The sequence below is a fragment of the Talpa occidentalis genome, unplaced genomic scaffold (assembly GCF_014898055.3).
Source record: "Talpa occidentalis isolate TD23 unplaced genomic scaffold, MPIMG_talOcc4v2.1 talOcc4.7, whole genome shotgun sequence".
NCBI classification, from domain to species: domain Eukaryota; kingdom Metazoa; phylum Chordata; class Mammalia; order Eulipotyphla; family Talpidae; genus Talpa; species Talpa occidentalis.
In genome coordinates, this window is record NW_023605083.1 from 41,804,977 (window position 1) to 41,822,953 (window position 17,977).

General features: G+C 35.9%; 1 protein-coding gene across 6 annotated transcripts in view; it reads left to right on the plus strand.

The window, feature by feature from the left end:
• Positions 1–17,977, plus strand: part of TMC1 (transmembrane channel like 1) — a 300,988-nt gene that overhangs the window by 227,420 nt on the left and 55,591 nt on the right. For all 6 annotated transcript variants that reach the window (XM_054689505.1, XM_054689507.1, XM_054689504.1 and 3 more), the window contains 3 exons: positions 3,039–3,129; positions 5,553–5,634; positions 16,796–16,902. In XM_054689505.1, the coding sequence (XP_054545480.1) occupies positions 3,039–3,129; positions 5,553–5,634; positions 16,796–16,902 (280 nt within the window). The remainder of the gene's footprint in view (positions 1–3,038; positions 3,130–5,552; positions 5,635–16,795; positions 16,903–17,977) is intronic.

Genomic DNA, 17,977 nt, shown 5'->3' on the forward strand with positions numbered 1-17,977 from the left:
CAGGAAAAACTTGGCACTTGAAGAAACAATAAAAACCCAGTTCGATTGTTCAAAGGAAAATTATATGTACAATAACCGACAAAACCCTTATGTATACTGTGTAGACAGGTTTCATAGTATTAAATGAACTTGTAATTATTTCTGTATTGATGTTCACTTGGTTATGCCCCTTCTCTTCTTCCTCTTGAATCATGCCAGTTCAGTGTTCCTGCAACATAATCATTAGCTCACAAACAAAACATCTTGTCAGAAATTTTGGAACAGAATAGCTATTTCCTTAATCTTCTGACTGCTTGACACAGTCATGTTTTCTAATTGGTCACTCATCTAGAAAGTAACATCACTCTAATAGGTCAATCTGAGTGTCTTTTAAATTATCTGCTAAATATCTATAGTAGTGTATATGCTTATAAAGAAAACACTGCATTACATTTGAAACACAAATTTTTATTTTACTACTAAGATGATTTGGTTCTCTGGATGTGTATATTATACTAGAGAATGATGTCATAATTCTTATGGATACTTGGTTTTGTGAATTTCAAAATTGTTGGTCCCAAACAAATAGCTTAATTATCATCAATTCTAAAATTTACCAAACTATCCAAAATAGTTTGGGACTTGAAAACCAGAATTTATAGGAATAGTTAGGATAGCTGCACAAGTTTTAGAAACATCATCAGTGACACATTAGAAAGAATAAAAATTTACAAAATGGTAGCAATATTTTACATGCTACTTGTTTAAGAAATACATAAATACTACAATAAATTTGACAGTTTACCTTGAAAAAGACCTGAACTTTGCTTATAGAAATGACCTTCAGCAGCATTGCAATTTGTGAGCTAAGTCATATGTGAAGCATGGAAGGAGGGTCTCTGGAACAGCAGCTGTGAATGGAGGTGTCTTTTTTAACATTCGTGATATGAATGAAGAATAGCTGTGTACTCCTGCTAGGTTTTGCAGGATACAGCAGTTTTCAGCATTCACCTAGTGTATTTTGTAGATAAAATCACACATAAGCAAACACAAACCTTGTGTTATGTTCAAATTATGAATCATGTGACAGTAATTCTCACCTACATCAGTTTGACCTTATTCTTGCCACCACCCCAGCGAGCAGGGAGGCAATGACCTGATTTTTGTTTGTTTGATAGAGAATATTTGTCTGTTAAAGTCACATAGTATATAGAGAACCTGTGCCAGAACTTCCTCAGGTGTGGGCTAGCCCTGGGAAAGTATGCTTCCCCCTGCAGAGTGAGACAGAAAATATAAAAAATGTGGGCAAGGTCACAGAGACAAATTGAAGATATTGGGGTAGAACTTCAGTTATTTGATTCTTAGTTTACATCAGTTTAACATTTTGTAAAGGGTCTACAAGGTGCCACATTCCTGTCTTACCATCTCTGAAACATAGTAAGTGCTTAAATGTGCTTTTCCTTGACTGACTGACTCTAAAAATCCAGCTGTGAGCATTCAGTTTATACTTTGATGTAGTATTATTGAACATTTAGAATGTGTAGAATGTTTTAGAAACTGATTTTCCATTAATCTTCACAGCCCTGACATTTCAAATGTCAGGATGGTTGACATCAAAGACAGTACTCTTCTTCATTTCCATAAGTTTCTGAGAAAACTAATGAAGACAAATGCAATTCCAAAGACTAGGAATAGCTCTGCTTTCAAGCATTCATTGATGTGGACAAGACAGTGATTGGATATACTCTTCTGTTTGTAACTATTCCAAGTTGTGCCATTCAGCTCCATTTCCAGAAGGTGTAGGCTTATTAAGCACCTCCCATGATTACTGCTGTGGACGATACAAAGGGACAAACCATTATCCCTGTCATCAAGTGATTGCTTGAGGGAGGTGTCTGTGACTGAAGAGTCTTCTCAATTATACTTGTGTTTCTCTGGCAAGTGTGGGTGGGTACACGGGCCCAGGTGAAGAAAGATCAGCACAATCTACTATAGGCTAAGTCAGCAGGTTTATGTGTTGTGTTTCAACCACTGATACTGTGCAATCTTTAGCTTTGCACTGATACTAAGAAACACCTCACCCAAAGATTCTTCACCACCCCTTCATTTTCAAAGATTTACTCCAGTGTTGGCCATTTAAATTATAGTCATGTCTGGAAGATCCTTGCCTATAAAGCCATACATGCTAGAGGCCATCCACCTGATGATAGAATTGAAGTTCAGGTTTGGGCTATCTGTTCTTCTCACTATGTAATAATACCCTCTACAGATCCTGAGAGTTTAGAAAAACCTGGGTTGTTTCTTTTTTTAAAAAAATTAACATTCTTTTTTATCTATTAAATGAATAAAAATAAAAATGCCAAACAAGGTTACAAAAATTGTAGTATATTTGACATTATCTGTTTTGATGAATTCGTGCTTTTTCCATAGACAAAGACAGTCACATGACTATTAAACGTACAAATTTTGGGGGCTCATGTTGAAGTTTAAATTGAAGCCCTTTCTGAATTATTCTAACAAATAGTCCCCTTTTCCGTCTTCCTGCAACTCTATCTGCTTTATATGAGTTTTCCGTTTTAAGTCATAATTGCTTTTATGAGATTAGATGCCAGGTCAGGAAGTGTGTTCTGTGTCAGTTTGCCCTAAACTCTCTGCCCTATTAAAAAAAAAAAAAGTAATTCTTAAAAAAGAAGCAAAGAAAGTATTTTAAAATGAACATTCTGTCTGCCAGATTCTGAAGTGAATTTCAGATTCAATTTTATATGTGGTAGAAAAGAGATCTAAGGTTCTCTGTTTTGTGACTTAGCATGGATTCCTTGCTTTTTGATGACTCCAACTGAATTAATAAATGAAGTTAAAATATTTTAGTCTTCCTGACTAGAATTTAAAAAACTTAAAACATCTATTGCAAGTCCCTAAGTTATGAAATATGGCTTAGATTCACTTTTTCAAGGATCTCCAATTGTCAAGAAGAAATGTTTCCAATTAAATATCTACTATCTCTATAGTCTATTTTAATCCCGCCCACAACTTCCCCTAATTTTGTTTTATTTTCTTAGGGAAGCAAAAAAATTTGTGAGTGAAAATGAAGGGGCTCTTGGGAAAGGAAAAGGAAAGAAGTGGTTTGCATTTAAGATGATGATGGCTAAGGTAAGTATCTTTATAATGCAGCATGGTTTATGCTATATGGTCTCAGTGGAGACTTTGTTATCTCCAAGGGGATGAAAATTGGTCTGTTCTGAGAGAGTGAAAAAAAAATTTGCCCTATATATGAAGCACAGCTATACATACACAATATATCTGTGATATTAAAATTGGGGGGAGGGAGGGCTCAGAGGAAAAGTTATCCAAAAGGGTTTTATGGAAGAGTTAAAGTAAGTTGAAAAACATGGATTTATGACAAAAGACATCTGATTTGGGTGATTTTATCACTTCCAAATGTAAAAAACTGCTCTTTCCATTTTCATTCCTGGAAGTTAAGGTGTTCTGAGTCAAGGTTTCTTTCCTAAAATGTCTGTAAGTTAGAGGATCATATAGCTCTTCTTTACGAGGAACATAGATATAAATTGGATAGAAAATAAGAAAAAACAAATCATATAATAATAAGTAATTTTTTTAAAAGACACTCATTATATAGCACTTACTATGTGCCAAGCACTGAATTGAACCCTATAAAGTTTTCATATTCTCATGGCTAATCAGGTATTATTATTCCCCCCTCCACACATGTTAAACCACTGTCCTGTAAATGTTTTCCTACAAAGGTGAGAGTTTTATGAATAGAGTTCATGTATCTTAATTTTCCTATGTATGTGAAATATATGCATGTAAAGATAAATCTATATCTTTCATATAGATATAAATCATAGATTATTTTTATCTGTTTTTACAATTTAAATAAGTTGAACCATATAGTGTTTATGTTTTTCTTACTGGCTTCTTTGATGCAGTATTTCATTCATGAAATAAATCTATATTGTGAGATTTTATGTTATAGTTCATTTTATTGATGTCTATTCCATTGTATGAATACATACATTCCGTTGTGTCTATTTATCCATTCTATTGTAGATGGGTTGGTTCAAGTTTGAATAATCTTTTGATGTGTTTTTTTTTTTTTATTTATGCATACAAGAACTGGGATGTAAGCCAGAAGTATGGGGGTGAGAGGATTTGCCAGAGAGAGTTGGGAGCAGAACAGGCAGATCCACTGAAATACACTGCTGAGGGGAGCAGCAGGCGAGGCAGGAAAGGTCTTCTGTGCCATGTGTGTTGCTCCCTGGGAGACCAGGGATCAAACTCATGCTGCAGTGGCTGGTGACAGCTTGATAGTGCTGTCTTTAACCCCTGTGCCACCAGGGATGCCCTTGAGTAATCTTTTGAACTTCAGGCTTTTCTCTTACTGTTATATGGATTCTACATGTCCAGCTCATGCGTTATTCCAGCATGATCTGCACATGCATCATTAACTGCCCCAGTCCCTTTCTTCCTAGTGTTCCTCTTGACCATCCATTGCCCAAAATTGTGGTGTAAACACAGAAGGAAGAACTTTTATGAAAATTGATTTATGGGGCCTCCCTGGTGGCACAAGGGGTTAAGCACCACACTATAAAGCAATCCTCAGCCTCTGTAGCACAAGTTCGATCCCAGGCCTGCCAGGGAGCAACCCACATGGTGCAGCAGACTGCTCCTGACTCGCCTGCTACTCCCCTCAGCATTGTATGTCAGTCAATCTGCCTGTTCTGTTCCCCACTGTGTCTCTGGTGAATCCTCTCACCCCCTGCATCTCTGGCCTGTAACTCAGCTCTTGTATGCATAAATAAATAAATTCTTAAAAAAATTGATTTATGATATTTTTTCTTTTTCCCTTTCTTATTATACTAGGCCATCCCATTTAACAGATATTCTGCCTTTACCAGAATGAAAAATATCCCATGTCATAGCACTTATTGTCCAGCATTGAAATGTCCTGAGTATATGCAATCTACTTTAGTAGACCCAGAAGCCCCTCAAGGCAGGAACTTAAGTCTTATTCATATTTCATTAATTCTTTATGCAATGTGTATTTAAATAAATATATACCATTTAATGATTACCATGTAAATTATTAACTTTTTTCCTGATCTCTAATTTTATAGCAGAAAAAAGCAGATATTTCTTTTTTTATTGAGGTAGCATTGTTTTACAACACTGCATATGATTCAGAGATATAGTATCACACCTCTTTAAATGTATAGTTACCTCACCACACCTACTGCCCAAGGAACCCATAGTCTGCCATTACAGTCTATTGTGGCTACTTTCCACTTGCTCTTTGCTTCCCCCATCATTGGTCAGCATATTTTCTGTGAACCAAGGGATTCAATAAACATTAATTAAATTGGTCTGGGGGATTGGTGGGAAACAGGGAGGCAAGTGAAACTGGCTGTTTTTTCCTTTTTATAATGAGCGACAAGTGGCCCCAGAGAAATTTTCCCAGCTCACTGTCCAGATATTTTGGAACTGGGGTGGAGGATGATTTTCTTGACAACCAAGAAGTTGGATTTTACTGTTGTACTTGGCTTCCTTTTCAGAAATGGGCAAAATTTCGTCGTGATTTTGAGAACTTCAAAGCTGCCTGTATCCCCTGGGAAAATAAAATCAAGGCAATTGAAAGTAAGTGCTCATCCGATCTTGTTAAATGGGGAGGTTGTCCTAGATAAAGTCTCATAACTTATCAAATGACTTTCTCTGTTTCTGCACCATTGGAAAGACTAAAAACAAGAAAACAAATAAGCAAAAACATCGTTTATATCCTCTTTGCTCACTGCGAATATTTACTAGTGCTTACCAATCACAGCATGGGAGACCCCACTTTCCCTCCTACATTAGACTAAAATATCCTCATTTTCACCTTATTTTCTCTCCTACACAGATCTAACAGATCTTAATATTGTGCACAATGACATTGAGTCATATCACTGGGAAGGCAGATATTTATTTGGCAACAAAGATGACATTGAAAAAACATATATACTCTAATGAATGTTAGAAAATGATTAAAATGAATAATGTTTAAAAAGACTAAAGAAATCTTGAAACCTAATTTTGGAATCCCTGAAGCAGCAAAAAGCATCCACATTGCTCTCTGAATATCACATTGTATCTTCATTTTGTGCAGTGTCCATAGTGTATGGGGAAAGCAGGAGAATACACCCAATCAAAGACCTATTCAGTACAGTGTTCTAAGCTTACAATAAAGCAAATGTTTTTTAAATATTGTAAATATAATAGTAAATCATAGAAAAATAAAGAATATAAAGAATATGGGAGAACATTTAAAACAGTTTGACCTTAATCCTGCCATGTTATGTTTTCTAAGGGTTATGACCAGGATTTGATTTTCCTCCATGCCAGATCATGAGGCAGGTTTTCCTTCTGGTGAAACGTATCACTGCATAAGTAAAATGGAGGCTCCATAGGGAGAAAACACAGTTGATGGCTATTTCACTGACATGACTAGGCATGTTTTAGGACTCACTACTCCTCAGTCCACTGTCTCTCTTTATCAAATGACAATGTAATAAATGCATCTGTTCATTAATTGCACCCCCTCCCACTTATTCTTGTGCTTTTGTGGTTTTTTGGAGTCTGTGGATTTGGAGTGCAGGGTCCTTGGGTTCACTCTGGGAAAGGTTTCACCAGAGCTCCCGTTTCAGCAACACGTGGCAAGTTTCCCAGCGAGTTTCTCCACGAGACACATTATTTATATTTTAAAGGAAGGTTTATTAGGGAAGGGATAAAACAGTTGAAGACACTTGCATAGACATAAGTGGGCAGGAAGAGCTGCCCCAGAAGGAACAGGTTTGCTAAGAGAGGCCTGCATGGTTGCAGGCGGGTGATCTTGACAGGTCATGGGCAGGCTGGAAGGCTGCTGCCCTACAGAGGAGAGAGTTGGTGAAAAGAATCACCTGCATAGTCACAGGTGGGGAAGGAAGTGCTGCCCAGAGCCTGTGCAGAGACTGCACTGATATAGTCTTCTTCTGTTTGGGAGAGGTCACTCCCTGTGAGTCCTCAGTTGGTTGCTAATTTTGGATAACTATGTAGAATTTAAAAGGGAGGAGATTCTACAATGGGCTCAAGCTCCATATCTTTACCTTTAGGGTCTGTTGGGCTCAATCTTCATATCTTTATATATGCCTTTATATGTGCCTTGGGATACTAGTGTTGACCCAGCCTCAGGATACTAGTGTCTACCTTGCCTGTGTCTCGGGATACTAGTTTCTGCAACTGGTTATGCTAATCTCTTCTGCCCTGACCTCTTTGTGTGAGCCAGGTTTCTGGTCTCATGGTGCCTCCTTTATTTTTTTTCTGTTCTTGTCCTCCATCATGTGCCATCCTTTTCTTGCTTTATTTTCTTGTATAACACTATCACTAACTCAAATACTCAATTTTAAATTTAACTGGTTAATGTAATTTTATTTTACATTCATTTCTCCCAATAGAAATGAAAGCAGACATTTTGTTTAGTTCTTTTCTAGATCCCCAGACCTAGAGCATGTTGGCCTTAGTAGTTTTGTGTTGAGTAAAGTGAAACATAGACAAATCCTCCAAATGTCTACCACTCTAGGAAATGCCTTTTAGACATATCAAAAATAACAAACATCATGGAATCCTTAGGTTTCAACTGCAGAGAAATGTGTACTTTGAAGGCATTGAGGAACACACAGTCATTTAGAAATTAAGATCCTGATAGAATTTGTGTGGAAAGAACTCTGAATTTGGTTTGTTCTTGCCATAGATTAGCTGTTTGACTATGAGTCAGTCACTTAGTCCCTCTGGGTCTTGTTCTATTAATTTGTGAAATGATAGGTTTGAATCTTGACCCATTATGTGATCTATTCAAATACGTTTATAATTAAAGATAGGTAAATTACATACATTTGCAAATCATTTAAGTTACATTAGAACAGATTCTAGTCTACCTCAGTTATAATGCCAAGCTCACTTGTGTTGCAATAGCCTATCTTGAGTGGGATAGAAACAGATGGAATTACTTTTATTTTTAGAACTTACACACAGGAATGAGTTACACATATAACCACCATCTATTAAGTGTATCACAGTGGGAAAGACAAATTGAGAGCTATATAACAATACTTTCAGTTATTATCACTTCTCCCCTCTTCCTCTAGAAAATTTGGAACAGCTAAGTTGGACAATTCAAGCAAATATGGATTACTTTCCTTTCCATATGTAATTTGTTATTTGATTGGGTGCTTCAATAGTGCTTGCTTTATGGTGGATAACTGATCCTTATTTCATCTCCTATCAACAGTCTACCAGAGTCACATTTATTGAGTGCCTCCTTGAGTCAGACATTCTACAAATGTTATTTCATTTCATCTTTAAAGAGCCTGAAATATACGCATTAGCCTTCCTACTTTAGAATTGTGGCTAAATAACTGTCCTGAAATTAGTAGACTGGCTGCATGTAAGTTAAAGTTTTTCTGATCCCAGATTTGTGCTTTTCCTGATGTGGCATGCTGATTATTACTTTGAGGTAGATATAATAAATTTTTCTTTTGTACCAAGTGCTATAGAGGATTCTACCAGGCCAATGGCACAGTTGAGTGTTGTAGATTTCCTTCATGGTTCCTATTTTAAGAATTCTTAGTTTCTCATGGTTTTTTTTTCAGATGAGATTTTTGCTTAAGTATCTGTTTTGTATTCTATCAGATCTTAATCATTACGCTTTTGTACTTTTATATTAGTTAAAAGTATAAAACCTATCTGAGAGTATTAGCTGTGTCATTGGCGTGAACAGTCTCATGTAAAGTAACCTACCAAAGAGGGAAAAAAGTGGTTTTTACAGATGAATTGCATAAAACCTTTTCTAAAGGTTGAGGTCCTTTTGCCCTTCCCTGGATCTATAGTTGAGGCAGTTCTTCTATGTCACTGATCCTCTGCTTCTACATTTCAAGTTTCTACAGAATTCAAGGTTTAACTAGTTAATATTTTAGGTCTTTTCCATCCCAACATTCTATAATTTAAAGTTACTATCAGTATTAGATATATATGTAAACATATGACTTTCTTTATACTTTTGAGTAATAGATTATTGAAATAGTTAAATGGAAAAAACGTTTATACTTGGAGACCTGAATGACTTACTTTCTTTGCAAATTCTTTTTTTGAAAGTAGGTTAAATATGTGCCCTATTTATAAAATATTTATTTTATTTTATAAAATGAATGCATGTTTTTCTCTTGAAAAAACCATCATTTAATCTTACAAAAGATTCAGAAATGTTAAGATATTTCTTTTAAAAGCCAGAATACTTTAGCACATAAGATCTCATTTAATCTTCAGGATAAATATTACTGTATTGATTAGTTGAGAAATGGAGTAATATTCACTTAGTGAGTACTTACCATTTATTTGGCTTGTTTCCAGGCTCTGGGAATTCAGTGCTGACAAAGTATGGCAAGGATAAAGCCTTTAGCAAAATGTGTGTTATTGTTTATGTGGGAGGGGAAGACAGATCGTAAAATATAAATGATTAAATAATGAAGATGATTGTGGATTGTGATAAGTGCTTTGTTCAAAAGAGAAGCAGTTGAGCTCTATTCCACAGTCTTTTTAATTTACTTGGTCCTTAATCTCCCAATAAATAGTAAGTAACATAATTTTTATGTGGTTTTAAAAGAGTCCTAAATTACAGCTTTCACTGAGTTTCCACAAAATTCTGCTCAATAATTGGTAAAAATTAAGAGTGGAACTCAAGTCAGAGTCTAAAACTGTTTTCATCTTGATTCCAGTAAGACCAAGATCCCTTTAACCAGTGTGGAACAGGTCCTTCCCAGATGACTCCCAACTATTCTTCACACAAAAAATAGTTTTGTATTTCTTGCCACTGAAGGATGCTGCAAAGTTCTACATCACATGGAGATGCTATGAAATTTCACTGTCATGCCAGTCTTGTAAAAGCATCATGCCTGCAACCCCAGGACTACCCACATGATTGCACCTTACAAATCATGTTGCATTGCATATTTTGCTGAAGATGGTTATATAAAGTTATATAATCTCTAACCATTGTGGTTATATAATCTCTAACCATTGTGGTTATATAATCTCTAACCATTGTGATACCAGTGTTACCATTAAAATTGTGGCTTATATCACCGAACATTTTCAAGCTAGAAATTATGAATCTCAGAATTAAAATGTACTGCTCCTTAATGGTAGATTATAACATGAAAATGGCTATGTGATAGACCTGTTTATCATACTGGAAAAATCATCAGATAGGCAAACCTAAGCTTATCTACTTAAGGGCTCCAGAAAATACAGAACAAGTTTGCCACATTTTATTACCTACAGTTTGAAAGAAACTGTTCTTTGTCTCCTAGTCTAATAATATGGTATTTAGTTTGTACTCATATAGCAGGTGATTTAATTAGTCTTTTCTCATTTAGAAATGCTCACATTTATCTGCTTGTCTTATTACCCATCTGTTCAAGAGGAAATTATTCATGATGGCAGACCACAAATTACTTTGCCTTAATAATAAATAACCAGAGGGAGAGATGAAATGTTAACCTTAATATAAAAGAAACACAAAAAAATTCAGGAGCAAGAATATTGCATAAACTTATGACCTGTCATTAATACACACCTATCATTAAAACACATATTAATAAACACCAAAGACTCTCTCTATATATATTAATAATTTGCTATGGAAATAGCAATTGTTAGTCAATTCAAAAAAGCAGTCACCATACAAATTTGTGAATTTGACCAGCCTTAGTTGATTGATGGGTGCTGTCTATATCGATTCTTTTAGACACACATACATTTCATATTTATTATATATATCATGGTATAAAAATTAACTATGATTATACTTGAATAATAGAACATTATAGTTAAAAGAGAGTCGGGCCTCCCCGGTGGCACAGCGGTTGAGCGCTGGCTTGCGAAGCTGCCCGCAGCCTCTGCAGCACCAGTTTGATCCCCGGCTGCTCCCCGGCCACCAGAGGAGGGTCCCGCATGGCGCACAGACCTCTCCTGCCGCCCGCTGCTCCCCTCAGCAGTGTACTTTGGTCCTTCTGCCTGTTCTGCTCCCCGCTCTGGCTCTGGTGGATTCTCTCACCCTCCCACGCTTCTGACTCTACCCAGTGCTTGTATAAATAAATAAATCAATCTTTAAAAATATATATTAAAAAAAAAGTTACAAAAAAAAAGAAGGGAATGGAGGCATCACACTCCCAGACTTCAAACTCTACTACAAAGCCATAATCATCAAAACTGCATGGTATTGGAACAAGAACAGACATACAGACCAATGGAATCGAATAGAAAATCCAGAAATAAACCCACAGATTTATGGTCAACTAATCTTTGACAAAGGAGCAAAGACTATGCATTGGAGCAAAGAAAGTTTGTTCAATAAATGGTGCTGGGAAAACTGGGTCGCTACATGCAAAAGAATGAAGCTTGACCACTACCTCACACCATATACAAAAATCAACTCAAAATGGATTAAAGAACTAGACATAAGACCTGAAACCATAAAATACATAGAAGGAAATATAGGCGAAACACTACGTGATTTGCATATCAAAGACATCTTTGCAGACGCATCACCCAAAGCAGTGATAGTGAAGGCAAAGATAAACAGCTGGGACTACATCAAATTAAAGAGCTTCTGCACAGCAAAAGAGACAATAACAAAAACAAAGAGAAACCCCACCAACTGGGAGAAAATTTTTGCACCCAACACTAATGATAAAGGACTGATCACAAAAATCTGCAAAGAGCTGATGAGACTCAACAACAACAAAGAAAAGAATCCAGTCAAAAAATGGACAGAGGAACTAAAAAGAAACTTCTCTGAAGAGGAAATGCGAATGGCCAACAGGCATATGAAAAAATGTTCAACATCACTTGCAATCAGGGAAATGCAAATCAAAACTACCATGAGATACCATCTTACACCAGTGAGAATGGCACATATTAAAAAAACTAGCAACAACAAATGTTGGCGAGGTTGTGGAGAAAAAGGAACTCTTCTGCACTGTTGGTGGGAGTGCAAACTGGTCCAACCACTATGGAGAGCTGTGTGGAGATTTCTGGACCTACTAAACATAGAGCTTCCATATGATCCAGCAATTCCACTCCTAGGTATTTACCCAAAGAACACAGAAACATCAATTCCAAAGAACACCTGCACCCCTATGTTTATAGCAGCACTGTTTACAATAGCTAAGCTTTGGAAACAGCCCAAATGCCCAAAAATAGATGACTGGATCAAGAAGATGTGGTACATATATACCATGGAATATTACTCAGCATTCAAAAAAGATAAACACATGCAATTTGCAGCAACATGGATGACGCTGGAAGGGATCATGCTCAGTGAAATAAGCCAAAAAGAAAAAGAAAAATACCGGATGGTCTCACTCATAGCAGGGATCTAGAAAACTTAAATAAGGGACCAGGAAAATGAATAACTATAAGAAAGTGAAAATCAAAATCAACAAAAACTATGAACCAGAGACACTTTTTGGGGGGTGGGGGGCGGGAGGGGAGGGATTGGGGTCAGAATGGGGGGATTGCAATTGTATGGGGAATATAAAAATAAAATTTATTAATTAAAAAAAAATAAAAAAATAAAAAGTTACTCTGGAAAAAAAAAAGTTACAGTTATTAAAAAAAAAGAGATTCAGATTTGAAGTCAAACATCTGCAAATCAAAGAGTATTCAGTTTAAAACCGTTGTACCATTATTTACTGGCTTTATAACTAATCCCATTGTTAGTATTAGCCATGTAGCTTGTGGTTCTAAGTCTCAAAAATCATAGTTTAATAGTTCCCCTCACAGGGATTTGATGATGATTAGATAAATTAATTTGCAGAGATCAAATAGATGCTTGTAACAAAGATTCATATATATTAGTTGTTATTAATACTATTCCAGCCTTGGTACAGTCAACTACTGTGTTTAAGTTTTTTATTCCCTTTCACACTGTGGGACTAATAACATTTCACCTTTTCAGTTTTGGATGCAGTAAAATGATTTGATGGCACTAAAGGTCTTAGGATACATAATTGGGCATCAAGATATGTTAATTATTATCATCATCACCATCACTCATTTTTGTTCTTCACAATAATAAATCAGTGCTCTCTAAGCCACTAAGCATATGGGGATGACTTTTTTTTTTTATTTATGCCCTTTTAGCCACACTATAGTGAGATTTGTTTCTAGTGAACACCCAATTTCAGTCAGTAGGACAGAACCACTGAGCGAACCACTAGAAAAAAATGGGCACAAGGAAGGAAGATTTATCATTTTCTTTCTTGTTGAGACAAGGAAACATCCTATGGAGATTTGGTGCCAACCAGCTACTTTATTTTCGCTCCTTTGCAATCTTTTGTTATTGTTCTCTCTTCTCTGCCATTGGTAAGTGTCATATTGAAGGTTTTCTAGATTCCTTGGTCTCTTTGATCTTTGTCCTTGTCTTTCCTACAGTTTGTTAACTGACTACCAGTGCTATTTTTAATGAAATCTGTTTTCCTTCCATTCATTTTTTAACACTGATTCAGTAAAGAAATTATTTAAATGTCACTTCTGTGCTCCAAATAAAATAGTTGTAAAGCTACTTTCAAGTCTGAAAATTAGAGTTTGGAAGTTTGGACTTTAAGTATACTTCAGCTATGATGAATATGAATTATAATGGGGAAGGAGGTATTTTCTGCAACATTTCAATTCATATTCTTTTTCTTGCTTTTAGGTATATTTATACTCTAAACTCAATTTAAGAAACTCACTTGCTAGGAGTCATATATGGGTGAGAGGGGACAGGGTAGACTGTGGTACTGGTTAGAAGAGCAACAATTGTCAAAACCAGGCAGACAGGAAAAAAGGAGTGAAGGAAAGATAGAGGAAGGAAAGAAGGAAGGAAGGAAGGACCGATCAGTATTCTGTGTTTGGGTCTTTAGGGAAGAGGATTTCACGTGTGTTTCTGGTGTAATGCTTACTTGGATACCTGGAGACAGAGGTTGTCCTCCAGTTAATGAATAACTATAATGACTAACAAGTTGGAAGTCCACAGCCCTCAATAAAGCATGACAGTGGACCTGACTGAGCAGTCCTTGGGTAGTTGTTACCAGAGAACATAGATAACAGTCATGAAATGATCTGAAATCACTGGAGCCAGGTGGACGATCAGATGTCCTAACAGGGGTAGATCCGCTTCAGCCTTTTTGCAGATGCACTAAAGCATCTGGTTGCAGCAGCTGAGGAGGGAAGGGGGTTGTTTATCAAAACCACTTCCTTGTAGAAATCTTATAGATCCTACAACCCTCTAGCAAGTCAAATGAATCCAGGGCTTTCTTTTTAGTGTAAAGAAAAACAAATATTCAGATTTCAAAGTAAATGATTTCTTTCCAAATGTCCACTTAGATATTAACTTCCTTGTAAGTTCTGTAAAAACTGTCATTGTGTTAAGGAAATAAGCAAAATGGTACCTAAAAGACAGACTAAGTTCCAGAGGGTGAGCTATGACTCTTGTGGAGTTCAGCCTCATTTTGGGAAGTAGAGGCTGCCATCTGCTCCACACCAACCTCCTGCTGCTGTAATTATGTTTCCCCATGAGCAGTGTTTCAAAAACAGCAGGCCCAAGGAAACCATTGGTCACTGAAAGTGTCTGTTGAGTGAGACAGGGTGAAGCAGCTGATGCAATGGGGGGCTGAGGCTTTTTATGGTTCTTCTTGGGTAAACTGCAAATAAAAATCAGGAAGATTTTCTTAATAATCAAGAAACTTTTAGCTTTCAAAAATCTGAAATCTCAAACTGAGTCTTCATATTCCTGTCTTTTCTTCCTCTCTCATTCTCTGATTTAAGAGACTGTTTTTATTATATTTTTCTCAGTAAGAATTGGACAAGTCATTTCAGTCTCTGTTTTGGGCGGGTGTGTATTGATGGAACTTTCTTATCCTTTCACTTCTAATTCATTCCTTAAAGCGGAAGTGATTTTTTATAAAGGTCACATGTCTTTTCAACCCATACAACTTAATATCTGCCAATGATTTCTCATCATGTTTAAAATTATACCCTCATTTTTATCTGAACTTAGGAGGCCCTATCCAAAGTGGTTTAACCTCTCTTTATCCTCATTGTCAACACTTTCCTGCAGTCTTTTTTTGAGCCCCTATTTTATTTAGGTATTATATTAATATTATTTATTATATTATATTAATAGTGTATAATTATATTATAGATAATAACTAGGTAATATTATTATATAATAATATATTATTTATATTAACATTATATATTATTATATTTATTTATTTATTAAATATATATTTATATCATTGTTAATTTTTGTACAATGCTTGCTTTCTCCTCTCAGGTTAGTCCCTGCAGAATTCCCACCGCCAATTCACCAATGTACCATCACCATAGTCCCTTGTGCTCTTTCCTCCCCTGTTTTGATTCCTCTCTCTCCCCTTCCCTATAGAATGTCTCTGATTTATAGTTGCCTGCTAGTTTTGTTTTTTTCTTTGTTATTATTTTTTTTCCCTGATCCCCTTTTTGGTTCCCCTATATTCCTCCTATAAGTTAAACCATCTGATACTTTTCTTTTTCCTTCCAACTTATCTTACTGATCTTAATCCCTTCCTGCTCCTTCCCCCCAGCTCCATGTTGCTGCAAATGGCACAAGTTTATCTTTTTTGATTGCTGAGAAGTATTTCAGTGAGTATATATACTCCATCTTCTTGATCCAGTTATCTATTTTTGGGCATTTGGGTTGTTTCCATATCTTACCTATTGTAAATAGTGCTACAATAAACATAGGGGTGCAGGTATCCTTACCACTTTCCCTCCTTGCTTGTGTTTCAACCACACAGGCCTTCCCCCTTTTCCTCAATTGTCCAAGCTTTTGCCTCCCTCAGGATCTTCTTGGTCTTTCTTCTGCTTGAGCAGCTCTTCCCAGCTCCGGTTCCTGTGACTTCTTCCTTCACCTTCATATATCTACTCAGATGTTATCTTCTGTGATATACCTTCCAGCTAAAGATTGTAACTAACTAAAGCAAACTCTTTCAGTACTTACCTTCCTCCCCATAGAACCTATCTCTTATGATATACTGTTATGATATACTGCAATGCATATCATACATATAATATCATACATGTGCAACAGATAAGATGTATGTTATACAACATATGTGACATATATACCATATATGTAGCACAGTGCAAACAACATGTAACATATATTTCTTTATTTTTCATTTTAAAATTTTTGCATATTTGTTATTTCCACACCTCACCAAAATGTAAAGCGACATTGTGTTTCACATATCGGATAATTCCTAGTAACGGTATTGTAGGATAACCATCTGTCTGTATAGGTTGTGGTAACTTTTTTTGATGAGAGTATTATTTGAGAAAAACTAATATTTGCAGTAATTATAAAGAGATAGCTAACTAGTGACTAGGCATTTTCACTTTACATGTATTTCTTCACTTGTCTCCACTGAATCAAGGAGAAAATGGGTTCTTAAGATAGAAATTCTGTCACACAAAACACAGCTTTCCCTTAGATAGATACCAGACAGGTAGATCATAGTCCCTCTATAAAACAGCATTGTGTAATAGAATTTACATGATTAACATTTTCTCTCCCTGTATAAAAGAATACTAGAGGCAGTAAGTATGAGAAGAACCATTGTGCCACAATGAATCGGTTTATTTTGGAAGATACCAAGATGTAACTTTTGTTTTGTTTTGACCTCTCTTTCAACTTTCTTTTTAATAGGTCAGTTTGGTTCATCAGTGGCCTCATACTTCCTCTTCTTGAGATGGATGTATGGAGTAAATATGGTTTTATTTATCTTGACATTCAGCCTCATCATGTTGCCAGAGGTAAGACTCTCACTTCCATTTACAAAACATACTGAAACAAATTTCTCATGTGATTGATCTTCCAGAAAAGTTCTTTTCCTTAAGAGTAGAATAACTAACTGGTTGCATCCAACATGAGAATCATAGGATTTGTTAACAAAGTTATTCTTTGATATGGTGCCTGTGGGCCAAAATTTCTAATGCTTTGCCCAGAGGGTGTGTGAGCCTCCTAAAACCATATATAAAATGACATGTGTGGGTTTAAATGTATATTGTTATGTGGAAAAGTTCTTGGCATCTATCACTTTCCCAAGATGTTCCTTGTGCTCAAATGTTAATTGCCCAAGAGAAAAACTTTGACATCTTGTGCATGGTATTTTATTATTTTGCTAGATTTGCTTTAAAAGAAATGCTTCTCAATGTAAGCCAAGATACAAAGTGAGCACATTTTTTTTTTCAGATATAAAAATCTCTCACATGTGCATTAACAGTATAATCAAGTTTCACTTCTTTTACTTACTGAGCCTCATAACAAATTTATGAGATAGACTATAGAGTTGTTCTTCTCCCATTTAAATGATGTAGACTCTGAGTCATGTGATACTTATTGGAGTTAACTAATGTCACAGAGTGAGTTTTATCTTTTTTAAAGCTGACCTGGGATAAGAATCATTGATTCTGTCTTTTATCCCAAGATTTTACACCCTAATCCACTAGTCTTATAAATTTTTATGATAATGTAGTTGGTAGAAGACAGTGAGAAGTCCTGTGTGGTTTTTCTCCTAAGTGAAAACTTTCAGGTGATGCAGCAAAAGGTATACATGTAATCTTTTTCAAATTAACCCATTTTATTTTGCTCATCTCTCTAAGGAAGTCTGAAACGCCATCACTGGCTCCTGTGACTCTTAGTATCAGTCACAGGGTACACAAGGAGATCTGTCACCTGCATTTATTCTTTCCCCCATACCATGCTGCCTCCATGTGGAGGAAATGAAAGATTGTAGCTAATTCATTCAAACTTGATGAAATTCCAGAACCACCTCCTGTGTAGTGGAGGGAACTAATGCAGGTTTGAGTGCATTTATTATTAGAACTA